This window comes from Mesoplodon bidens, assembly GCF_964165515.1.
Source record: "Mesoplodon bidens genome assembly, chromosome: 14".
Classification (NCBI taxonomy): domain Eukaryota; kingdom Metazoa; phylum Chordata; class Mammalia; order Artiodactyla; family Ziphiidae; genus Mesoplodon; species Mesoplodon bidens.
Genome location: NC_138170.1, coordinates 22672055 through 22698715, shown reverse-complemented (window position 1 = coordinate 22698715; position 26661 = coordinate 22672055). Strand labels below are relative to the sequence as shown.

Genomic DNA, 26661 nt, shown 5'->3' with positions numbered 1-26661 from the left:
GCAAACTCTCACCACATACCTTACTTCTCCTGGAAGCCTCCCCGGCTGCTCTTGGGAGGGCGTGGCCCCAAAGCCAGAGTCCTGGGCTTGTCACCTGCCCCATGAGGCACCAGCCGTGCCTCTTGCGATCACCTGTCCCTCACCTTCTCCATCTGTGTGACGGGGACGATCCCAGGACTGCCTCGAGGAGCAGGGACGAGGATGCCATGTCCGGCCCAGAGGGAGGGCTGAGCACATGTCAGCTGTGATCAGCCATGGGGGCACCAAGGCCGTGCCCTGTGGCTCTGTATTCCCGGTACCCAGTGCCCTTGGGGGGTCAACAAAGGCTTTCCCGAGCGCACGGAAGGCAGGCGGGACGGAAGGCAGGCGGGACAGGGGAGAGGAAAGCTGGAGCGGGGAGAGAGAGGAAAGCTGGAGGAGGGAGGGCTAGCTGACAACAGTTTGGTGAAATATTTTTAACAGATAATTTCCAAAGAGTAAAGGTAAGAGTAAAGGTAAGCTTGAGGTTCTGGTTTCTCTTGGAGTCGCTCTAATCAAAATTATTTCAAGATACAAACATGCGGCGGTAGAAAAAGAAAACACACAAGTAATAAATTTGTTAGAACACCTCTCTAGAAATGCTCCCCACCTCGGGCACTGAGCATTTCAGGAAAGGCTGCAGGGGCTCCTGCCCCATCGCTGAGTCCCAGCTTTGCCACAGATGAACACACACAGAGTCGTGTCATAATACTTTTTTATTACAATATCCAAAAAACTGAGTATGCAAGTTTAGGAGGTCTCAAGACCCCTTCCTCAGCTGTAGGAATGTGCCATCTCAAGAGTGTATATTTAAACTATAAAGGAGTTCAAATGTAAAGAAAAAAGAAAATGCAATTTCTTCATAAACATTCTGTGTCTCCTACTACCAATCACATATCCTTTTGTAAACCCTGAAAAATTTCCCTGTAAAGCAAATTTTATATATATATATATATATATATATATATATATATATATATATATATATGTATATATAGTGTATGTGTGTGTGTGAAGTGTTGGTCGCTCCCCTTTCCCAAAGATCAGCTGTTTTCCTTAATCACCTGTATTAGTGTCAACAAATGGCTATAGATACATATTACTTTGAGAATTAAATACATCCTCGTGAAATTGAAACGAGCCGAAGGGCAAGAGGAAAAAGCACTATGCAGATGGCACATCTTGGGGGAACATTTCCGAAACCTCTGTCTTTCCGAGTCTCCGGACTGACTTTCCAGGACCTCTTTTCTTTATTGCAAGTGCAGCCCCAAAGGCACTGGACAGCTTCCTCCCTCCCGTCTCACCCGGTGGTTCCAGTATTGCTACGAGTGCCCGGGGTCACCCCCGGAGAGTCTGAGAGCTGTGTGAACGCAAATGACACAGATCCAGGGATGCCGGGACCAGGACAGGTGGTCCCTGGGCAGGTGCCACCCAGGGCCCGGCCCCGCTGTCACGTGCGCTGTGGCTCACGGAAGTAAGGGCAGCTCCGGTGCATCCAAACCGCGCCCGATGTCTTTAAAGGGGGGGTTTGCTGGCATGAGCGACTTGCACAGACTAAGGCTGGCTCCCACGGAGAAGGAATAAAGTGAGTTGACTCGTCCCCTTCCACCTCCCCATCACTAAAACCGTCCAGGAGGGCCTGGGACGGCAAAGGAGGGCGTTGGCAAACGAACCGACCCGGACAGAAAGGGAAGCCAGCTGGAGAGAGCAAGGACGGGACGGCCACCGGCAGCGGGCCTGCAGGAGAGCCCGGGCCGGGGCGCCTTTCCGGGGCGCGTCCACTGGGCTCACTGCAGCGCCCGGACGAGGTAGAGCTTCTCCCCGTGCTCGCTGGTGAAGATGGGGGCCTTCTTGTAGTGCTCCACCAGCTCGTCCATGGTGTGGAAGCGCCGCTGCCCGATGCAGTAGACGTTGTCCACCAGCTGCACCTTGAAATGCTTGTTCTTCCCTGATGCTTTGAGAGACACGGAGAAGTCACTGGGCTGCAGAGGAAAGAGAACACCAGTTACCACCCGGCCCTGGGCCACGAGCCACAGCAGGGCCGGGGGCGGGGCACCGGGCTCTGCGTCCACACCCGGGGCGGCTCCTGATCTTCACAATGACCCAGAGGCTGGCTGAGACGCTCATGTTCTGCAGTGAAGAAAACTGACACTTTGCTTAGTAGGGTTTCGGTGCTAAATGTATTTCGTTATTTGAAAACTGGAGACTCATTATGGAACGGACAGCACCAGTGATAACCGGTGTTAAATTTTCATTTCCTCAAGCTATTTCTTGAATTTGTAAAAAGTGATTTCTATACAGGCAGCAGCTAGAAGTTTCACTTTCTCTAACTTCTACCACTATTAGAAGTTCACCCAACAGCACGGTGCTGGCACAAAAACAGACACATAGGTCTATGGAACAGAAAAGAGAGCCCCAAAATAAACCTACACACCTACAGTCAATCAATCTACAACAAAGGAAGCAAGAATATACAATGGAGAAAAGACAGTCTCTTCAGTAAGCAGTGCTGGGAAAGTTGGACAGCCACTTGTAAAGAATGAAATTAGAACATTCTCTAACATCATTATACAAAAATAAACTCGAAATGGATTAAAGACCTAAATGTAAGACTGGAATCCATAAAACTCCTAGAGGAAAACATAGGTAGAACACTGTGACATAAATTTTGTAGCAATATATTTTTGGATCTGTCTCCTAAAGCAAAGGAAATAAAAGCAAAAATAAACAAATGGGACCTAATTAAACTTAAAAGCTTTTGCACAGCAAAGGAAAAGAAACCATCGACAAAATGAAAAGACAACCTACTGAATGTGAGAAAATATTTGCAAATGATGTGACCAATAAGGGTTTTTAAATATATATCCAACATATATAAACAGCTCATACAACTCAATATCAAAACACAAACGACCCAATTAAAAAAATGGGCAGATAAACGGCATAGACATTTTCCAGAGAGGAAATGAAGGTGGCCAACAGGCACATGAGAAGATGCTCAACATCATTAATCATCAGGGAAATGCAAATCAGAACCACAAGGAGATATGACCCCACACCTGTCAGAATGACTGTCATCAAAAAGAACACAAATAACAAATGTTGGGAGAGAGTGTGGAGAAAAGGAAACCCTCTTGCACTGTTGGTGGGAATGTAAATTGGTGCAGCCACTGTGGAGAAGAGTACAGAGGTTTCTCAAAACACTAAAAATAGAACTGCCATATGACCCAGCAATTCCACTGCTGGGTATATATCCAAAAATAAACCACCCCAAAATGCTAATTCAAAAAGATACATGCAGCCCAACGTTTCTTAACACATTATTTACAATTGCCAAGGTGCAGAAGCAACCCAAGTGTCTGTCAACAGATGAATGTATAAAAAAGATGTGGTACATATATACAATGGAATAGTACTCATTCATAAAAAAGAATGAAATTTTGTCCTTTGCAGCAACATGGATGGACTTGGAGGGCATTATGCTAAGTGAAGAAGTCAGGCAGAGAAAGACAAATACTGTATGATAGCACTTACATGTGGAATGTAAGAAATACAACAAACTAGCGAACATAAAAAAGAAGCTGACACACAGATATACAGAACAAACCAGTGGTTACCAGTGGGGAGAGGGAAGCGGGGAGGGGCAATATAGCGGTAGGGGATTAAGAGGTATAAACTTTAGGTATAAAATATGCTACAACGATATACTGTACAAGGTATTTTATAATAACTGTATTTTATACAGTTTATAATACTGTTTATAATAACAGTATTTTATAATAACTGTAAATGGAGTATAACCTTTAAAAATTGTGAATGACTATATTGTACACCTGTAACTTACAGAATATTGTACATCAACTATATTTCAATTTAAAAATTTAAAATTTTTCTAATTCTCAGCTATTTAAAAATAAATATTTTAAGAGCAGTGGAAAATTCTGGTTGAATTTTAACATGGTTCATAGTATCCCAGAGGCGGCTATACTATGGTTCATGTACAGATTTTATTGAGAAATGTTTAAATTTGTGATTATGTCAGTGCCCTACGTATATGTGAATATGTTATACTTTAGAAAGATATTATTACTTTTATTAAAATTAGTCTTTCATCTCATTTATTGAAAAATATGTAGGGTAAGGCATTGAATGAGGAATATTCTTTGGGGAAAAAAAACATTGTGAATTTGATAAACAATTATTTACTGAACATGGACTCACACCAAACAGGCCATGCCCTGGATGCGTGTGCATGAGAGCACAGCATGTATGCTCTACATGGGTTTCTGCTCTCTTGGAAGTGACCATCCAGTGGGGGAAACGGATAAAGAAGGAGCTGGTACATAGGCGCAAATTGTGCTGAGTTCTGCAGAGAGAAAGGAGAGGGTACTGAGGTGGCACAGGGCATTTAAACTCGGGGCGGGAGGTGAGGAAAGGCCTCCACAGAAACCAGACCTGGGCCCGAGACGCGCGTTGGTGGGTGAGCGCTGAAGAGGGAAGGGGGGACGTCGGTGAAGAAAGGGAGAGGGTCCTGCCTCTCCGGAGGCACTAAGTGGCTGGCACGGCTGAGGGAGAGGAGGACGGACACTGGCCTCCCTCAGTGGCCTCAGAATAAAACCCAGCGACCCACCACGGCCCACCAGGGCTGTGTCAGCTGTCCCCGCTTCCCCAGATCCGACCAATGAGACCAAAGGAGGTCCCTCCCAACCCCAGTCCCATTTGCACTCCTGTTCATGTGGTTTCTGAGCCAGCCTTTGTCCCCCTCCTTGTCGACCATTCCCGTAGGTCTCAGCTCACAAGCTGACCACCCTGGAGAAGCCTCCCCATCCAAACCGGATAAGCTCTGCACCCCTCGGCTACTGTCCAGCAGAAAGCGTCCTGACGCATCAGGCCGGGTAGGGCCGCGTCTAATCCACGGCTGTGTTCCACAGGGAGCCCTACGGATGGTGGGCGCCGGATAATCCAGGTCTAAACTGAATTCCTAGACCAGGCTGCCTCCTTTCTCCAAACCCAGGAACTTATTGCTGGTGAGCACCCACCAGCTTGGCCCCTGCTTCGCGTCCCTCCCAACAGGACAAAACCAGCAAGCACCCTGCCCCCATCCACTGGCTTTTACGCCGACTTTGCAAACATTTGATTTAAAGTGTACAAATCTTGCAAAACAAGAGATCACTCCGTATAAACGAATGACAACTCAGGGAAATGGGGGTCTGAGAAAATCCAACTCTGGGGCGGGCTGCCACCTGTCACAGCTGTCGGCAGAAACGCATCTCAGAGACACATGGATTTATAGTTTGTATTTGTGTGTCCCTTTGCCCCAAACCAACCAAATAAAAACAAATCTTTAGGGGAAAAACCTCACCTTAGCTCCATACTAAACCCAGGGCTTGATGACTTGGAGGAAACCCAGGAAGAGACAGGAAGTTTTATCTCTGATTAGGCCTTGGGCTATGTATTAGTTACAGAATCATGGCCATTAGAGGATTAGGGGCCCAGAGCAGGTGGGGAAGGAGACACAGAACTTGAAAATTATTTCCCCAACTTGATCTCTTAGAAATGAATCACCATGGGGTGAAGAATTTCTGAGCCAGCCCAGGAGGGCGACTGCAGATGGGGCACAGGGGCCTTGGATGGCCCCTCAAAAAAAATGAATCACCACGAACGCTGATGTCACGGATGACCCTGTCAACCAGCTAAACAGCACAGAAGGACATTCTAAGTAATCATCGGCACAATTCTCAAATCACTAGTATTTTCATGAAACTGAACACGATGGATGTGAGCTGGCCTCAGTGTTTCCAGTATTCCCACCCAAGTTGGATGTCGTATATGGTTTTGAAAATAGAACTAAAACAGGTACCGCCCGACAGGTACTCTGCACAGGATGGCCCGGAGCATCGGCCCTGGGGCCACTGTCACACGGTGATCAGTCCTGGTGGGTGAAGGAGAAGCTCCATGGGCAGTCACCACGCCCCTGGCTCCAGCAGCACATACACACTAGGGACGGCTCAGCTCTCTCCTGGGGCTTCCGGTTTTTGTGAGGTCACGTTTAGTTTCGAGCATCTGTTGATTTTTATAAGCATATACATTCCGTGCCATAAGTCTGTGCCTTCAGATAAAGACAGAAGGCGACTCCAGTTGTAGAGTTTAGCACAAGCCAGGCACTGAGCTAGTGTTGGAGATACTTTAATCAATTCACAGACAAAGTGGCAGCGTACGGAGGAAGCAGGTGAGTCAGTCAGAGTCGGATGTGAGAGGCTCAGTTGTAATTAAGCCCCGTGATCAACAGACGAATTTGCTGAATTTGCTTTTTTAAGCTCCTGCATTTAACATCATGGTGTGTCATGTGTGTATGTGCATTACAGCCGGAAAACCAAGGCAGCAGAGAAAGTAATTTTTAGTTTCGTGGGCTCCTGAGTAGAAACCTTGAAGTTAAGGACATAGAATGAACTAAATTTATGTCAAGCAGGGCTGCTGAACCTTTGGGGAAATCGCAATTCAGCAGGAGTACATTTTCCAATCTATGTACTAAAATGCACTATTACGTGTTACCACTAAATTCTAAACAAAGCCTGAAGATGAGCTGGACCATTGGTTCTCAAACTGAGCTCCAAAGACCGCAGCATAAGTATCTCCTGGGAATCCGTCAGGTGAAACATCGAATTCTCAGGCCCCGCCATGGAACCCCTGAATCAGCAGCTCTGGGGCGGGGCCCAGCCATCATCTGTGTTTCATGAGCCCTCCCGGGGATCCTGATGCAGTCTGAGAAATGGACTCTGAGCCAACCACCAGAAGTGTTTTCAAATGCTCAGAGCCACGAGGACAAGACAGGAATGAGCTTTACGGGCTAAGTAGCCTCTCGAAGGAGGCGGCTCCGCCGGGCCAAGCTCACCCCCAGGCGGCGGATGCCCTTCTGACCCTGTCCTGAGAAGTCAGGCCCTTCTCTAGACAGTCCCTGTGGGGGAGCCCCCAGAAGCGACAGCAGGGACTCTCTTCCCTTCACACTGAGCCAGTCCCCTGGATCTGACGGAGACGCAGCTGCTCCAGACCCAGAACGAACTTGCCCCGCACGATCCCTGAGAAGTCGGCCCCATCGGCCTTGTACATGAGGGCTGTGATCCTCCCAGGCTCAGCTCCCAAACAGCCTCCGGGGAGTCGAGTGAAGAAGGATGGAGCCACACTCGCCTGCACTGGCGGAGGGGTGCTGGCAGGAGGACTCAGCGATGCTCTAACCCTAAGCTTGTCACAGAACCTTGACAGGTGTCTGCTGGCCTGTCTGCATTGAGAAAGAGGACCGAAACCCACCAGCCCAGCATCTGGGGCGTGAATGGCCTGGAGACGCAGGCCCACACGAGGGAGTGCTGTGCGCTTCCCATGCTGGGTACAGGGTGAGTCCCTCATCCGGAGCCAACAAGCCACAGTCATTTCCGAGGTAGGGAGAGAGCTGTACTGGGAACCCCTCCTGGTGGTGGAAGCACGAGCCAGAACTGCTGCGGGCCTGGATACAGGGTCTCTGCATCATCGAGAAGCTGAAGACACGCTTTCTCCAGGACCCGGCTGTTTCACCCCAGGACGTGCTCGGGTTCAGAGGAGCGTGTACAGATGCAGCAGGGGACAGGTTCATGAACGTCTGGGCAGGACTACTCATGCTGGCCCCAGGTGCTGACGTGCCTCACGTCCACCGCAGGAGTCAATAAACACAGGAGGGGACACTTCATCACACAACAAAATGAATGCGTCAACACGGACTGAACGATCTCACAAAGTGTGGACAAAAGAAGAAAGTAAGAACAGAACAGCCACAGTGCGATATCAACTGTACAACCCAGAAGCAGGCAGAACCAAAACACACAAACATAGGTCTAAAACAGTAAAGAAAACGACCAGCTCACAATGAAAGGGAGCAGTGATCTCTAGCAGGAGGTGTGGTGCAATCAGGAAGCACACACAGGTATGGGAGTAGCTTCCAGAGGGCCAGCAACCTCCCATCTCTTGACCTTGACCTGGGCCCTATTTTTCGACCTTCCTGACCTGGGTTCAACAAGTACATTTTTTTTTTTGCAATACGCGGGCCTCTCACTGTTGTGGCCTCTCCCGTTGCGGAGCACAGGCTCCGGACGCACAGGCTCAGCAGCCATGGCTCACAGGCCCAGCTGCTCTGTGGCATGTGGGATCTTCCCAGACCAGGGCATGAACCCGTGTCCCCTGCATCGGCAGGCAGACTCTCAACCACTGCGCCACCAGGGAAGCCCAGCAAGTACTTCTTAAATGAAGTTTTTTTGTGTATTACGTGTCACAATGAAAGATGTTCTAAAGGTGCTGGACTTGAAGCTGGAAGACCAGGCTCGGCCACTAGTGAGTCACGGGGCAGGGGCACGCCTCTCTTCAAATACAGCTCCACCCTCCTGTCCACCCCCACCCCGACATCCCCTCTTTGGGGACACCAATTACATGTATGTTAAACCTCTCACTTGGTCCTGTAAATCTTAGTTTTGTTTACGACAACAGAATACCATAAACTGGGTGGTTTAAAAATGACAGAAGTGTATTCCTCACAGTTCGGGAGGCTGGAAGTCCAAGGTGAAGTAGCCAGGAGATTCAGTGTCTGGTGAAGACCTGCTTCCTGGTTCACAGCCAGCCATCCTCTCACTGTGTCCTCATGTGGCAGAGGGGCCGGGGAGCTCTCTGGGGGTCTCTTTTATAAGGGCACTAATCCCATTCATGAGGGCTCCCTCCCAGTCCCATCATACTGGGGATCAGCCTTCAGCCTATGAATTTAACAAGGCGGGAAGTAGGTGGGGGGGAGGACAACACACAAACATTCAGTCTGTAGCAAAATCTCTACACTCTTTTCTGTATTTTCTGCCCTTTTATTTTTTTGCATGTGTATCCTAAAATCTCTCTTCCTCTGAGCTATCTTCCTATTTACTAATCCTTTCTTCAGCTGCGTTTAATCTGCTGTAAACCCACCAAGTCCTTAATTTCAGTTACTGTATTTTTAATTTATTTTTATATTTTTTATTTTTTTATATTTTTGCTGTACGCGGGCCTCTCACTGCTGTGGCCTCTCCCACTGCGGAGCACAGGCTCCGGACGCGCAGGCCCAGCAGCCATGGCTCACGGGCCCAGCCGCTCCGCAGCATGTGGGATCCTCCCAGACTGGGGCACGAACCCGCATCCCCCGCATCGGCAGGCGGACTCTCAACCACTGCGCCACCAGGGAAGCCCATCAGTTACTGTATTTTTTAGTCCTAGGATTCTCACTTGATTCTCCCTTACTACTTCTAATTCTCTGCTCACATTCACCTTGCTGAGTTTCTTGAACCTATTTATCCACATACCTTAAAGACTGCATTTCAAAACTCAAAATCTGGACTTCCCTGGTGGCGCAGTGGTTAAGAATCTGCCTGCCAATGCAGGGGACACGGGTTTGAACCCTGGTCCAGGAAGATCCCACATGCCACAGAGCAACTAAGCCCATGAGCCACAACTACTGAGCCCCCATGCTACAGTTACTGAAGCCCGTGCATCTAGAGACCGTGCTCTGCAAGAAGAGAGGCCGCTGCAATGAGAAGCCCGCACACTGCAACCAAGAGTAGCCCCCGCTCAACACAACTAGAGAAAGCCTGTGCGCAGCAACGAAGACCCAACGCAGCCAAAAACAGAAATAAATAAATAATTTATAAATAAATAAAATGAAAACTCGAAATCTGTGGGTCTGTTCTAATGTCTTTTTTTTTGCCCCCTTTGATTTTGGTCATCTAGTTTTGTCTCCTGGTAATTTTTCTTTGAACACTGCATATTGTGTCTAAAACAAAATCAAAGAGACACTCTGAGGTTCTCAATGGTGTTACTGTCCTCTGAGAGGGTTTGCGTTGTTTCTGCACCCAGGGTGGGCAGGGCACCTTAGTTCAATGAGGGATGTAACTGATCACAGTCTGGTGTTATTCCCAGTTTGCCTTTGATCCCAGTGTAAAGACTTTTGGAGGCCCTGCCCCCTCAGTGGGCCTGACCTCCCATTTCTGCCCCCCAGCACCATAGACTACTGAAGGTCTACTTCTCTGCTGCTTTGTGTTTGTCTCAATGTTTTGTCCAGCTTTTCTTTTTCAGAAGAAGCGCCAGTCTGTAAGAAACCAGTCCACCATGAGCAGATGGTCACATGACACGGGCAGGCGGCGACCCATCCAGGCCCCAGTTCTCCACCACAGTCGTGCTGCTGAGAAGCAGGAGAGCTGAGTCACTGGCTCTATTACCAGGCTGCCTGTTCTCCTGTTTTGGCTCCTTTACTTACTGGCTTTGAGACCCTGGGCAAGTTTCCCAACAGTTCTTCAGTTTTTGCAACTATAGAACAGAGATACCTCCTGAAACTGGGAAGAGACTGGGGCAGTTGAATAAACTACAGTAATGTCAGAAGCACAGCATCTTTGGGGAGGTATTAAGCAAAACTGTCACCTAGTGGCCCTTCTTTAAGTTCCTTCTAGGAAGCTTTATAAAGACAGCCATCAGCATCTCGTCAATTTTTTTAAAGTCTTTCCATTAAAGTCTCCAGAGAACACACTTTCCACATCACCTACAAGAGGCCTACATCCTATCACAGAAGCACTACACCGCACTGCACCCTGATCACTCTCATCAGCGCTTGTTTACATGGCTCTCCTACGAGGCTCTAAGCTTTCTGAGGGAGAGGCTCCTTCTTTCTTATTTTTATATATTTGGGAGAAAAAACTGGGCCTGATATATAATAAGCACTCAACAGATGGTCGCCGAGCTAACTGGCCCAGGAGTGAGTGACTGAGGCTGTACAGACCCCTACGTCTGCCACCTGGTACCTCTGAGGTCTCCTTCTGGGTTTCAGCAGAAGGAAAGGAACATCGCTGACGTGAAAGCCACCTGTCTGTTCTCTCTTTAAACACAAAGGGCAAAGCACGATCTCCTGAACTTTAATTTTCAGTTCCTGTTGTCTCCTATCTCATTATGGTCCTGTTTTCTACCTGGGCTGCTTGTACTATTTGTCTACCGCTGTGTAACAAATCTCCCCCCAAACCCAGGGGCTTAAATAAAAATTTATAATTGGGAATTTGGGAGTACCTTAAACCTTGACTGACCTGGAGCCGCGAAGCTCCATCAGGCTGTAGTGAAGACATGGGCTGAGGCTGTGGTCATCTGAAGGCCCAGCTGGGGAAGCAGGTCCACGTACAAGGTGGTCCGCTCACATGAGCCGCTTGGAGGCCTCCATCCCTGGCCTTGCAGCCTCCCCATGGCGCTGCCCCAGCACCTCCACAACGTGGCGGCCGGCTCCCCTCAAATCAAGCGATCCCAGACGCAGCAAAGCCACATGCACTTACGATCCAGTCCCGGAAGTCGCCCACCACCTCTCCTACCACATTCTATTCATCAGGTGTGAGTTATCAAGTGACACCCTGCTGATGGGGAGGCCGTCACCTCCACCCTTTGAAAGGAGGGGTATCAGATGATTTGTAGACATCTTTTTAAGCCACCACGGGACCGCAACTTGTTAAAGCTGTCTTGGGCTGGACTAAAATCTAGACTGGGTCCTGTACCTGTTTCCAATTTTGGAACACCTAGCTTCCGTCCTCCCTTCAATCCTATCTTCCTGCTTCTTCCCACTGTCCAAACTTCCCCATGGTTCCCTTTCTCCTTATTTGGTATAATTTCTCTTTGCAAAATACTGTGCTAAGTTTTCAAATTTAATTTAACCATCATATCACTTCTTGTTCTCTCCTTCCCTCGGACTATTCTTCGAAGGATTGACTTTTCTGTTCTCACAGTTTTTGAACCTGGGGTTCTGAAGAATTATCTGTTAGTTTAAGTCATTCACTCACCTGACATTTTAGGAAGTCATTTTCCAAGGGGAGTGTGAGGACAGCTGATAGACTGACAAAAAACCACCCTCTCTCAGGGCTTTTATTATCACTATTTTTTTTTTTTTTTTAGGTTTTAGGTCCCTATTTGAATATAATCCCTCTAAGTACTAGAACCTGATTGAACTCCACATCTCCACACCGGGATCACAGTAGGTGCTCAATAAGTGCACTGACAGGTGAATCTCTAAATTTGAGCATCTCTTCCACTATTCGTTCCTTCGGGTAATTCTTACATCTTACCTCTTTGCAATTTCTGCTCACAACAACTTTTAGAAAGGAAAACCAAATTATACCCTCTTTGATACTATTTCTACAGCTTCACCAACTTGATCCATTGTTTCAAACACTTGCTGAAAAGCACCTTTGCATTTTTATAAAGTAGACTCCCTGGTCAAATCTTTCTCTCCTTTACTCAAGATTTAATCACGATTTTCTCATCACAAGTATTAAAAAAAAAAAAGGAGCACTGAGAACAGTCCATAATATCCTTTGCTTCATCCTCCATCCCCAATAGCCTAGGTACTGATACGGTTTTTTTCTAAGCACGTGGCTGTGAAGAAATAAGAGAGGAAGCAGGGACCTTGCTCCCAGGCCCTCCTGAGTCTTTAATAACCTTAAAATGTCCACGTATCTTTCACTTCAGATTTTAGGGCAAGATGAGAATAGAAGTGCCCCTTGTGTGGTCTACTGAGCCTCCCAGGTGGGCGCTGGGTGGATTTCTGGTCATGCTGGTCTTCAAGCACCAACAATTGATACCAATATTTAACGCTCTCTCTGCCCCCAAAGAGGGGTCACCTTGTTGGTTCCTTATCAAAAGCTGTATCATTCTTTCCCCCTTGTCTGGTACATGGAAATTTTTCTCTCTTTTTTGCTTCTTTAAGGAAGGTATTCTCTTGTCCAGAGAAGTAGTTCCTTTGCCAAAGAAACCTGAGAGCCAGTGGGCTGAAGGCAGATTGTACTCTGCTGATCAATACTCTCCCGGTTCTAATCTCAGAAAAGTGGCCTTCCAGGTCCATCACCCATTAGATCACCGCCACCCCCAGCCATCCAGCAGAGCCTTTTTTAATCAAAATTGACTCCCTCTCTATACAGGAGCTCTACTCTTTGTGTTTACATCAGTTTACCTTCTGACTGGCATTTTCTCTTCTCCTATAAACGTGTCTCAGAAATATTTACTCTATAGGCTTAAAGACAATCCCACAGGTGACATAATCAAATATGATCGCCCTTATTAGCTTCTGAAATAAACTTGTTTACACAAGTGAAGAGAAATCGACCAGCAACCACAGTAGGGCCCTCAAAGTCCATCTACCTAATATTTCAACAGAAGTGTTTGCGGTCCATTTGTAAGTTAGTAGGTGCATGTGTGATTATCCCTCCCTGCGTCCCCAGATGCATTTCCTAAAGTTAATGGGAACACCTCAGAGGACAGACTTTTAGAATAGTGCCCTTGTCATTCTCTGTCTTTTGGCCATGCCATGCCTGGAGTGACTTAATCAATAATAAATGATATTATATACATACACATATCAATGGACAGCTTGTGGCATAAGTACAGACAGGGAATCAATTTTGATTAAAAGAAGGCTAGGGGCTTCCCTGGTGGTGCAGTGGTTGAGAGTCTGCCTGCCGATGCAGGGGACATGGGTTCGTGCCCCAGTTCAGGAAGATCCCACATGCCGCGGAGCGGCTGGGCCTGTGAGCCATGGCCACTGAGCCTGCGCGTCCGGAGCCTGTGCTCCGCAACGGAGAGGACACGGCAGTGAGAGGCCCACGTACCACAAAAAAAAAAAAGAAGGCTAGATTGGGACTTCCCTGGTGGTCCAGTGGTTAAGACTCCACGCTTTCAATGCAGGGGGCGCAAGTTCGATCCCTGGTCAGGGAACTAAGATCCCACATGCTGCGTGGCATGGCCAAAACATAATAAAATAAAATAAAAATAAAAGAAGGCTCATTGGACGCCTAGGAAGGGTGATCTAACAGAATGATAAAACAGCTTTCTGTGTTATAAGCTCCATGGGGCGACTCTTTTATTTCTCTGTGCTGCTCTTGCCGTGCTACTGAGGCCACGTTTAGGAACTGCTTGGTAACAGCGCCGTGAAAAACACCCACAAATAGGCCAAAAGCGCAGCTGAGACTGAAAGGCTCTGTGCTAATGTAAATCGGAACCACAGTGAGGCACCACTTTGCACCTATGAGGCTGGTTATTATGAAAAAACAAAAACACCAAAACAACTGTTGGCAAGGATGTGTAAAAACTGGAAGCTCTGCGCACAGCTGGTGAAAGGTAAAGTGGTGCAGCCGCAGTGGAAAACAGACTGCAGTTCCTCAAAAAATTCACCGACGAATCACCATTTGCTCCAAAAACTCTGCTGGGTATAGACCTTCAAGAACTGAAGGCGGGACTTGAACAGACACTTACACACCCATGTTCACAGTGGCGTTATTCACGGTAGCCAAAAGGTGGAAGCAACCCACCTGTCCTTTGATAGATGATGGATAAACAAAGTGTGGTCCATCCATACCATGGAGTATCATTCAGCTTTAAAAAAGGAAGGACATGCTGACCCAGGCTGCAGCATGGATAAGCCTTGAGGACATCATGCTGAGTGAAGTAAGCCAGACACAAAAGCCCAGACACTGCATGATTCCACTTATATGAGGTACTTAGTCAAATTCATAGAGACAGAGAGTAGAAAGCAGCCTGGGGCTGGGGGAGGGGATGGGGAGTTATCATTTAATGGGGACACAGTTCCAGCGAGGGAAACGGAAAAGCTCTGGGGAGGGATGGTGGCAACGCTTGCACAACAATGGAATACGCTTAACGTCGCTGAACTTACACTTGAAAATGATTAAAATGTTCAACTTTTATGTTATATATATTTTGCCACAATAAAAAACATTTTAAAAAAAAGTTTATGTGCTAAAAACTGGTGTAATTCCGGTGGAAACCTTATAGTCTGGACAGAGGAAACCAAAGTAGCAGGATGGGTTTGGACACGTGCTCTCCTGCCTTGGAAGTTACTGCAGGAATCGGCAGGGGGTCCCTGGCAGAAGGGATGCTGAGAGGAGGGGCCTCGGTGGGGGTACAAAGGAACCCATCATTTCCTTCAGATCACCCTCGACACGGCTCCGACCCGGCTCCTGAGCCAAAAAGGGTTGCCCCCCTCTGGCCTGGGGTCAGGCAACAATCATCCCTGAACTTAACGTTTTTCTATCTCAACCCCCTTGAAATGTAACTCTGCCCAGCTCTGGCTGGTACACCCACCGGGCCTCCTGAGTATCTGAATATCGGGAGTGTTAGATGCCTCGGACACCATCTCTGCTGGGCAAGTATGTTCCTTGCCCGCATCTCGAGACCCAAATGTAAATGCTTCTTGTAGAATTTCTTCTGCAAGTCGCCAAGGAACTGTTTCCAAAGGACACGCGGTGAAGACCCCTGGCAGTGGGGAGAGAAGAGGTGGGCCCGCCTGCCTCCAAGAAAGAAATGTTCAGCAAGCACCGACCAGAGCCGAACGCAAATGTTCCTCCCTCTGTCCAGGCTTCTCACCTCGCCCCACAAGGTGCTTCCCCTTCACCAGGGGAAGAAACCACAACCAGGCCAGAAAACACGGGCCGGAAGGGCCCATGTGCACCTGCTGAGGCGGTAGCCTCCCGCCCCTCACTCCAGGTCTGCCCGTGCGTGTGTGCTGTTAAAAACAACAGGTACAGGGCTTCCCTGGTGGCGCAGTGGTGGAGAGTCCGCCTGCCGATGCAGGGGACACGGGTTCGTGCCCCGGTCCGGGAAGAGCCCACATGCCGCGAAGCGGCTGGGCCCGTGAGCCATGGCCGCTGAGCCTGCACGTCCGGAGCCTGTGCTCCGCCACGGGAGAGGCCACAACAGTGAGAGGCCCGCGTACCACAAAAAAAAAAAAAAAAAAAAACAACAGGTACAGTTCAAAGAAACCCTAACAATTTCAACCATTTTCTCTCATTGCTAATAGAGTGCAGTGACCATCAGATTACCGGGAGCTAAGCCTAACTTTCACCTCTTCTGTAAACCAAAGGGAGCCCTCAGTCTAGAGGACAAGCCTGTTCAGGGTTATTTCTGTAGTTGTTTCTTTTGAGCTGTAGCTAAAAGTAAAGACTGAAAGGTCTACATGTTGTATCCGTACACAACTTTCCAATACATTAAGTGCCAAAAACTTATTATGTTTGATCCAGTTTTTTTTAAATTTCCACTACAGCTTTTTAATATTTGGGGGCAGTGCACGGTGTGTCATCCTGTTGGCCCTTGACTCCTAGCTCCGCGCGGGACTCCAGGAAATGTTCTCGACATTCACATGTGGAGATCGACTGTCCAGAACGTGCATGTGGACAGTCCCCATTCCTAATAGGGACAAGCGATTTTATGTGACAGCAATATAAATGTTTACATCAAGGGAGCTAATGATTTGAGGGACTGTTAAGAAAACACTTCTGAAACTATCATGGAAGAATTGTTTACTTTGACACAGTTTTCTTTTCTAGCTTGAAAGAGTCATTTTTCAGTTGCCAGTGGTTTACTGGACGACCATCTCTCTCCCCATTACACTTGCAGGCCTGAGGAGAGGGCATCTGGACCCTCTGGTGGCAGCAATCGTAAGCCAGAGGCCACCGGGTCTGACCCAAGCTCACGAGTGCGTGAGCAGGAGCCCAGGGGGCAGCGGGCGCAGAAGGGCTGGGTACCCCCCTGCTGCGGCCCCTGCCGGCTCCCGGTCACCCTGAATCCACACGCACGTTCTGGACAATCGATCTCCACACGTGAATGGGGACAACACTCCCTGGAGTCCCACGTGGCACGAGGAATCCAGGGCCAGCAGGATGACGCAGGATGACGCAGCATGCGCTCCGCGTGCTGAGCTGGCCGTGACGGGGCGGGCACAGCCATGTTACGCCTGCGAGCACAGGATCCGCGTGGGACCCGGAGCACGCCCGCAGGGAGGCTTCCCAGATGCCAAGGCGGCGGAACGAGGCGTGAGGGCTGTGTGTGCACTGCAGGGGGCGGGGACTGCACTCCGGAGTCCTCCAGATGTGTGCAGAGGTCCAGAGGAAGAGAGAGCAGGGCCCACGCAGCACGGCAGGTGTAGGAGGGAGAGGGTGGCAGGGCTCTGGGGCCTGGAGGGATGCAGGTGTGGACACGGGGGAGCCACCAGCTGCCATCAGCCATGTGACTGCGACTCCCCCGAGCGTCCACTGGCCCAGCCCGGCCTGCACGGCCTCCCCCTGCAGGTGCCATGAGGCAGGTGGGTTTCAGGTAACAAGCCTCTCTCTGCTCTGCTTTCTACATCATCTCCCTCCAAACAAAAGGGATTTGGTCCTATTTACCTTTTGTACCCATAATATAGCAGAGATGAAACTCCGTCCGTGTACACTATTACTATATATAAAACAGATAACTAACAAGGACATCTCTACTCAGTACTCTGTAATGGCCTATATGGGAAAAGAATCTAAAAAAGAGGGGATACATGTATACGTATAACTGACTCACTCTGCTGTACACCTGAAACTAACACAACGTTGTAAATCAACGACACCCCAATAAAAATTTTTTTAAAATTAAAAACAAAACAAAATTCCATCTAAAGCCCTTCATAATAAATGATAGCTTTGAGGCTGAAATTCTGCGATTCTCAAGTGCCTTCTGTATTACTGAAAGGCCGGTTATTCTTTGCCTGCTAGTTCCGTGCACTGTTAACAAGCTCTGTGCTAACACAGGAGCCCCGAGGTGGAGCTCACACAGAACGGAACCAGCAAGGCCCCGCCTTTGGGAAGAACTGGGAGCCACGCCTTTAAACGAGGCCTCGGGCAGCTCAGGGGTCCTCCAGGGGCCCCAAGAGAAAAGAGGACACACTGAGCAGGGGCCACTATTGATTATACTTTAGGGACTAGCTTTAGATAGGACTCGTGTCTTCTTCACTGACCCCAGTATAGGGTACGGGGGTTTGAATCTTGTTTGGTTTTTTAACGTCAAGTATTGAAGAGCCAGTCAGGGCCGACAAGGCTGGGGTCTGAGAATCAGGTGATGAGGAGTGAGCTCTGCTTAGAAAAGTGCCCAAACGAACTGATCTTTGTGGCCCTTCCAGGTTTAAGAATTCAATACGCTTGAAGGGAGAAATATTTTTTAAAATCTAGGCTTAAAATTTCCATCAGGTCCTGGGCCAAAAGCCTGAATTAAAAACAACATCATGTTTGCAGCTGGAAAGATGCGTACAACAAGCTTTTTCTTAACATTAACGAATTTATGAGGAAATGTCTAGGGATCGTGGTGTCAGACCATGGACTTAGGAAGCTTGTCAGCAAGTCTCTGCAGGAGGGAATTCATGCCACGCTGCTCATCTTCTGAGCTATGCAGGGAGCAGCCCTCACTCTGCTCTGGCTCTGAAGCCTTTCCCATCCTCCGCCAGAAACGCACTGCAAACACAGCTGGCTTGTCACCAAACTCTAAACAGCTAAAAAACGAACAGAAAACACTTTCCGGAGATGAATTCCACTCAACAAAACCTAATGGTCTACATAAAATTAAGCCTCATGATAGTTATAATTTTCACCTTGAAGCATCTTTATATTTCTTGGAAATGTAGAGGTAAGCAGAAATGAGTTTAAATAATTGCTGTAAATATGTATAAAACCATGAAGATGTCACAACAGGAACCAGGGGTTTTCAAAGTGTGGTCCCTAGATCATCCACATCACCAGAGAATTGCTAGAAAGGCAAATTCTTGGGCACTTTGTGGGTTGTTGGGACCAAGCCCTCCAGAAGCTTCTGACACACCTGCAGTTTGAGCACCACTGATCTGGAGAGATGGAGTGATGAAACTGCCTGAAAATAGTTTCGGTTAAAAGTTCCAATTACTATAAGAAATGTAATTTGAAAAATATAGCAAGGAACTATGCTGATCCTTCTATTCTGTTTCTTCCTGGCCAAATAATTTTAATAGATTTTTTAAAAAAGAGTAAGAGATGAAACCCAAATAGACTGTTAGTGTGGCAATATATACAGTAAGTTATCTTTAGCAAGTCTTTTCACACGTGACTATGCTGTATTACAAGAAATTAGTATCTAAATACTACTGTCGGACACAATAAATAAGGTGAAACAGATGTTCTCTTTGGGATCCTTAATGTCTTACAGAGAAAAATGCCTTCCTATACCACAGGCTGATGCTTTGCAGACCTCATCCTAGTTGTAACCTGTCACTTTCTATAGTCATGGAAGAGATAAAACACTGACCACTTACAGAGCACACAGAAATCTAGTTACTGATTATTCTTCATCATAAGTACAGCTTCCTAACCATATCCACAGGATAAGACTGAACAAATATATAAGGATTTACGATGAGCATCAGAAGGCAGGTAGGAATTTTGAATTTGCTAGATTGAATGAGGTTTGGATTAGCAGGTGGAGGTATGATGGTTAAATATGGAGAATAAGAAGCCATACCGTTTCATCTTTAGCTGCTGAGGATAAATGACAATTGCAGATGAAGGAGGAGAGTGAGGGAGGGGGAGAGAGAAGATGAAGAAAGAATATTAAGTCGATATTAAGATTCAGGACAGGAAGGAAAGCCAAAGCAGGGTGGTCCGGTTCATTCACTGACTGATGAAACATGTCTAACAGATACCTGTGAAACAGCCAGCATATCACTGACCCGGGATATTGCAGGATATGCCAAAGTTTTGCTTGTTTTTCTGAAATATGCACATCCCTCCCTCCCCCCCCGCATCCATCCCCCGCAAGCACAGATTTCCCAGGACTCAGAGCTGGGTATATTTTTACTTTTCAAAACAGAAAAATATGAAATATTTTTAAATGCAAAATATCAAGCAAGAGTCGAGCTTATTTATCTTGGAATCACTCAGGATATTTTAAAAATGAAACACATCTTGAAGATGCACTCTAAAAAAGCTGTGCTTACAGAGGAGGTCCTGCAGTTACCTCAACCAAAGGCGAGCCCTGGGCCCAAAGACCACAAGGAAGGAAAGGAAATTAAATGGGGATGCCTCTGAGTCTGGCAGGAATGCTGACCCAGAACTGTGCAAGATTATGAAGCTCAGGGCTCACACCGGCCTGGCGCTGGCTTTGGAAGCCAGGCTCTCACCTTAGAGATGCCAAAATGAACAGAAAAAAAAGACAAAGGAGGGGAGGAAAGGAGACAGGGAGACAGTGGCAGGAAGCAGAGGCAGTAGACGGCGGAAAAGGAATAAGCAACGGACTTGTCCCTCTGTCCATCCGGACGGCTCCTCGCAGCTGCAGGTGACAGCTGAGCACAGACTGGCTATGAGCAGGAAGACAGCGCAGCCGGCCTCTCTCTGTCGTGGCTCTTCAGGAGAAGAGCAGTGACACGCCTGAGAGTCCCTTGAGTGTGCCTTTGGCACAAGGCAGGCACACGAACAGCAGAAAATGCCACGTCACGGCGAGTTCCATCAGGACACAAGCAGCTCTGCGCACCCTCGCGCCACCTGGCAGCTTTCAGCCCAAGTCAGTGCTACCGCAGGTGCAGAGCTGACCAAGTTCCAGCAAACAAACCCCTTCCTCTGCCCCGGGCATCAGTGGCCCCAGCATATGATGAGCTATCGTAGCTTGGTTTTCTAAGTTAAAACAGAAGGAAAAAAATTTGGAAAGGCTCCCATAAAAAATGGTTAAAATAAAATATAAACAATTAATGTTTCAATGATTTAGAAAAAGTTAGCTTTTTCTCTAATGATGCGAGACAAATGTGACACTGGAGCTTCTTCAAGTTCTGGGATGGAGGCCAGATAAAGCAAGTACCCCTCCACCTCCAAAAGGACTCGGTCCCGAGATCAGACAGTGACCACTGCCTGCATGTGTTTGTCCCATGGAAAAGCGACAGGTCCTCCCTAAGCCAGCGATGCCCCTCTACTTTCTGGCAAGGACTGTCCCCTACCCCAGACCCGGACAGAAGGACATGGGGCGCTGTCTCCACACTGGGGGGCTGCTTTCACCCCTCTCCCTTCTAAGACGTCTCTTCAAACCCAACATTCCTAAATCAAGACAATACTCCTCGACTCTGGATCATGACTGTCCCTTGATCACCTCCTACTGTGATCAGGTTACCGGTGCTTCCTCTGAGTTTCTCTCAGGAGGGTTGGAAGTGCTCCGGACCCAATTCTCTGAGGCCTCCATCCTGATCTGTGCACGGAGCTGACCTCACGTTAGAACAACTTAACGTGATGTTCTGCCAGAAACCACCAACTCTGGATAAGAAAACCTCAGCGATATCATATGATATTTGTCTTTATGGTATCGCTTATATGTGGAATCTAAAAAAAAGGTCCAAATGAACTTATTTACAAAAGAGAAGTAGAGTCACGGATATAGAAAACAAACTTATGGTTACCAGGGGATAAAGGGGGGAGGGCTAAATTGAGAGAATGGGATTGACATACACACACTACTATATATAAAATAGATAATGAATAAGGACCTACTGTATAGCACAGGGAACTCTACTCAATACTCTGCAATGGCCTATATGGGAAAAGAATCTAAAACAGAGAGGATATATGTATATGTATAGCTGATTCACTTTGCTGTAGACCTGAAATTAACACAACATTGTAAATCAACTATACTTCAATTAAAATTTTAAAAAAAAAAGAAAGAAAAGAAAAGCTCAGCATTCAGACTTCAGATGCAGTTAACGTTCAGGCCCTGTGCGCTTGCCCGAGCACAGGGCAGGCGCCGCCGATTCCACAACCTGCCGCCACCATCAGGGGCGCCAGTTTCCGCCACCATCACATCTGCCGCCCTCTCTGAAGGGGAAAATCACTTCTGGGGGCTCAAACTCCTCCCAGATCAGTCAACAGGAACCTTGACTATGCACTTACTTACTGTGGTATCAACCTTTTCAGAAGACAACAATTACAGTACATAGCATGAGCTTACCAGTCTTACAGGTTGCGTTTAAAAAATTAAACTGGGACTTACCTGGTGGCACAGTGGTTAAGAATCCGTCTGCCAATGCAGGGGACACAGGTTCGTTCCCTGATCCAGGAAGATCCCACATGCCGTGGAGCAACTAAGCCCGTGTGCCACAACTACTGGGCCCGTGTGCCACAACTACTGAAGCCTGCACGCCTAGAGCCCGTGCTCCGCAACAAGAGAAGCCACTGCAATGAGAAGCCCATGCACTGCAACGAAGAGTAGCTCCCGCTCGCCGCAGCTACAGAAAGCCCACGTGCAGCAACGAAGACCCAATGCAGCCAAAAAAAAACAAAATTAAGAATTAAACTGGGGCTTCCCTGGTGGCGCAGTGGTTGAGAGTCCGCCTGCCGATGCAGGGGACACGGGTTCGTGCCCCGGTCTGGGAAGATCCCACATGCCGCGGAGCGGCTGGGCCCGTGAGCCATGGCCGCTGAGCCTGCACGTCCGGAGCCTGTGCTCCACAGGGGGAGAGGCCACAACAGTGAGAGGCCCGTGTAACGCAAAAAAAAAAAAAAAAAAAAAAAAAGAGTTAAACTGAAGTCTGCAGGAACCAATACAAAGTAATTACACTGGACTCTATCTTCAAAACTCTCCTTTTGGGGGGACTCACTTTGGAAGGTGTATTTTCAGGGATCGACAAAACCGGTTTAGTAGTACCTCCACAATGAAAACACAAAAAGGCTAATTCGTGTGATACAGCCCAGTTTCCCCAGACGGGCTCGGCCACACACCTGAAACACAGACCTCCGAATTTGTGCTGGAAACCAATCTGCTCCAAGTCGAGAGGCCTCATGCCGCTGACTCTGCTCACACACATGAACTCCTCTCTCTCCACAACTGTCTTTTCCCTTTCTGTTCTCTTCCTAAGTGCTTTAAAAGCTTTTCAGAAATGATAACTCAGTGGTGCCTGAGGCAGAGGTGTAGTGAGGATTACACAGCTTAAAAAGCAAAACCAACCAACCGACAAAAGGCTGTGTCAGAAACCGGGTGCCTGCCTTGCTGAGAACATCTGATGTGTCTCAGACCCAGAGACGAAACAAGGTCAACCGCCAAGGCTGAGACGGCATCATTAACAGGGGGAAACCAGGGGAGAAAATGACAGTTGAGTCTGCACCACAGAACAGGGGTGATCCCGGTCAAGAGGCGGCAAACCTTCAGAAGCTAACAACACACTGAACTTACCGTGCCATCTGCAAGAACGCACCTCCTGGAGAAGATGTGCAGCTAAGGCCCGGCAGTCCAGGCGGATTTCAGCCCAAAACAGAGCGGGGGGTCTCAGGACACAGATCAACTGTGTTCATCCCTCTTAACATGAGCCCCAAATACCCTTGCTGTTTGAGGCCATTCACACACCTGAGAAGGGAACGGCACACGTACACACACACATACATACTCTCTGCTTCCTTCCAGCGTTCCATGCACCGAGGACTCTCTGTCCCTAATGAGCAAGCCGCCCTGCGCGCCCCGTGCACACACGCACACGTGCACACATCACACACAGAGACACGCACACACGTGCACACACACGGGCACACCCCTCTGCCCCCCCCAACCCCGCACTCACCGAGGACTCGCTGTCGCGGACGAGGAAGTCGCCCTGCACGCCCCGCGCGTTGAGCGCACACTCGGCCTGGTGGCGCGTCACGTTCCCGTAGTACCACTCGCGGCCCGCGAACCGGCCGGCGCGCGCAGGCCCCGCGGGGCCAGAGCCGGCGTGCGGGGCCGGGGCCTCGCTCAGCACCACCACGTAGTTCTTGGGCACCAGGCCGACTTGGCCGCGCGCGTTGCGGCAGCGCCACCACTCGGGGTCGTTCTCGGGCTTCTCGATCACCTCCATGGTCTCGCCCTTGTCGAAGTTGAGCTCCTCCTCGGTGACCGAGCTGAAGGGATACAGCGTCTGCACCACGTGCAGGACCCGCGCGCCCTGGCCGTTGCTGAGTGCGGCGCTGGGCCGCAGGCTCGGGCCCCCGGGCGCGTCGGCGGCCGCCTCGTCCAGCTCCTCCAGCACATAGTTGGATGGGAACCAGCCCACCTGCCCGTTGTAGCTGCCCCGCCACCAGCCGTCGCTGCACTTCTCCATGACGGTGACGCGCGAGCCCTTCACCAGCGACAGCTCGTCCTCGCGCTCGGCCGCGTACGCGAACTTGACCACGGCCGGGATGCTGAGGTCGTAGATGCGGTCGGCGCCGCCCCCGTTGGCGGGGAACTCCGCGTCCATACTGGGTGTGGGCGATGCATCGCGGGCGCTTGTCTTCCTGCGGGTCCTGCCGAGGCCTGCGGAGACACGGCAAAGCTCAGTGCGGGGACAGGGCTCAGCGCGCGGGGACCCGGCATGGGCTCAGGGTGGGGCCTGGTCCAAGGAGCAGCACCTGCACCTGATATAGGACGGACTGCGTCCCGTGGCTGGTAACCAGCCAGTCACCAGCAGAGAAGGTGACAGTGGCTAAATGCCTAAAAGCTGGTTATTACCAAAACTGATCTCTCTGCTTTCCTCAAAAACCTGCTAGAGCACCAGCAAACCAAGAGGATAAAACAGTGTAAAGTCTGAAAATGATTAGAGCATCCCTGTGCCACTACTACAAAAGACCAAAAAAAAAAAAAACCAAGACAGGACAGAAAACGTCTTATGCGTTTTGGACGGGAAGTTGGACAAAATGACCTTGCAGAGCTGCCCCAGCTCTCAGCACCCCTCAGGGCTGGCCTGTGCTCAGGCCAGTACCCTCTCCTCCATCCGAGGACACTCAGTGCCCTCCCGGGGCCACCTGGCAGTGGAGCAGCCCCACTGGGCAGAAACCCATACCCCTCCTTCCTCCTGTTCTTTTCTTTCAACAGTGCAGAGACTTCCCACAAGTTGTGATGAGTGAATTAGAAGAAAAAAAATAGCCGATACATTAAATCTACGGCAGAATTTTTCACATTCTGATTGAAAAACCACTAATGGATCAGAAAATCGGTTTAATGGGGTTGTGACCAGCCTGTATGTATGTGCTGCCTTCTTTTTAAAAGGGAACAAAATAGAAAATCTCAGAGTGCATCAAACATAGAATTGCTGCTTCAGTCGCATATGTGAGTCAGTGCTGAGCTATAATGTGAAAATTATCCCTTCATGTGCCTGAGGAACACAGCTGGAAAAGCCCTAAGGTAAAAATGCTTTGACCTGGTTAAAATGCACGGAATTCCGGAACCTTGTAGAAAGTGAGCCGAGGGGAGGAGGGCACGTCGGCCCCGGAGATGGAGACGTGCCCCTGGACCGGGGGCCCGCCATGCCGCTCACCCGCCACGTCTCCCAGCTAAGTCAGTGTGGAGGTTTTTGTGGCATGGAAACTGTGGCCACTGGCAAATGTTTGTTTTCTCCTGAAAGGACACCAAGGCGCTTTTATGGGTAGCTTGTACCTCCTTCTCCCTTAATTCCCTGCAGTAAAGACAGCTTGGTCCTGAGAATCACCTTTGCTTCTACTCCCCTGCCAGGCGGGGAGGTCAGAGGAATAAAAGGAGGCATCACGATTGTCTCCGACCACGGAGAGCTGGACACTGGCTTCCAGCGCAGACCCGCCTCAGGCTGCGTTCTCTGCCCCGGGACACATGCTCTGTTCGGTGCCACAAGCAGAGCAAGGAGTGTGAGGTGACGGCACACCCGTGATAAGTGCTCGTTCACTGGGATCTTCAAGTGGAGGCACCAATCTTTTGTCTTTTTTAATATATTTATTTTATTTATTTATTTTTGGCTGCGTTGGGTCTTTGTTACTGCGCGCGGGCTTTCTCTAGTTGTGGCAAGTGGGGGCTACTCTTCGTTGCGGTGCGCAGGCTTCTCATTGCGGTGGCTTCTCTTGTTGCGGAGCACAGGCTCTAGAGTGCCTGGGCTTCAGTAGTTGTGGCACACGGGTTTAGTTGCTCCGCAGCGTGTGGGATCTTCCCAGACCAGGGCTCGAACCCGCCTCCCCTGCGTTGGCAGGCGGATTCTTAACCACTGCACCACCAGGGAAGCTCCGAGACACCAATTCTTTAAGCTAATGGCTTCTGCTGTTTCTTTTTGGTCTTCAGCATCTTACTCAAGTGCACAGGAAATAAAGAGTAAGCCGGGACACTGGACCAAGTTAAACATTTCCATTTCCATGTAAGAGTTAATTTGCTTTACACCTGAAAACATGAACCTCTCAACCTCTGATTTCAAAGCTAGGTGAGTTCAACTGTGCAATGACACGGCATTGTGATGATTCAATGGCGTCCTAATCCAGAAGGCACACAGGACAGTTCATGGAAGTAAACTTCCATCCAGAAGTCTCGGGCACGAAGGCCTTCAAACCTCCAGGGGCAGTCGGCACGCCGAGCAGGAACGGCCAGGCAGTGTTCAATTTTTATGGGTAACAAAGATTTCAAGAAATAACATTTAAAAATAACTCTCTAGGAGACCTTTCCAAATTTGTGAGCAAGGAAGCCTACTTGAAGAGCCAGGGAAGAGCAGCTTTTAGAATATTCATCAAGACGTAAAGGTGTCATTGCACACTACTATATATAAGATAGATAACCAACAGGGACCTACTGTATAGCACAGGGAATTCTACCCAATATTCTAGAATAACCTATATGAGAAAAGAATCTAAGAATATAACATATGTATATGTATAACTGAATCACTTTGCTGTACACCTGAAACTAACACAACATTGTAAGTCAACTATAATCCAATAAAATTTAAAAATATATTAAAAAAGGCGGAAAGGTGTCAAGATCAACAGAAAAGACAACAGCAGACCTTACGCCTCATAATACATCGTGGAAGACCTT

The 26661-nt window shown here is 48.7% G+C and overlaps 1 protein-coding gene across 3 annotated transcripts in view; it reads right to left on the bottom strand.

The window, feature by feature from the left end:
* Positions 1–716: 716 nt before the first annotated feature.
* Positions 717–26661, bottom strand: part of NCK2 (NCK adaptor protein 2) — a 138718-nt gene continuing 112773 nt past the window's right edge. For all 3 annotated transcript variants that reach the window (XM_081253923.1, XM_081253925.1, XM_081253924.1), the window contains exons 4-5: positions 23441–24150; positions 717–2000 (exon numbers count right to left, since the gene is read on the bottom strand). In XM_081253923.1, the coding sequence (XP_081110049.1) occupies positions 1806–2000; positions 23441–24150 (905 nt within the window). In that variant the 3' untranslated portion in view covers positions 717–1805. The remainder of the gene's footprint in view (positions 2001–23440; positions 24151–26661) is intronic.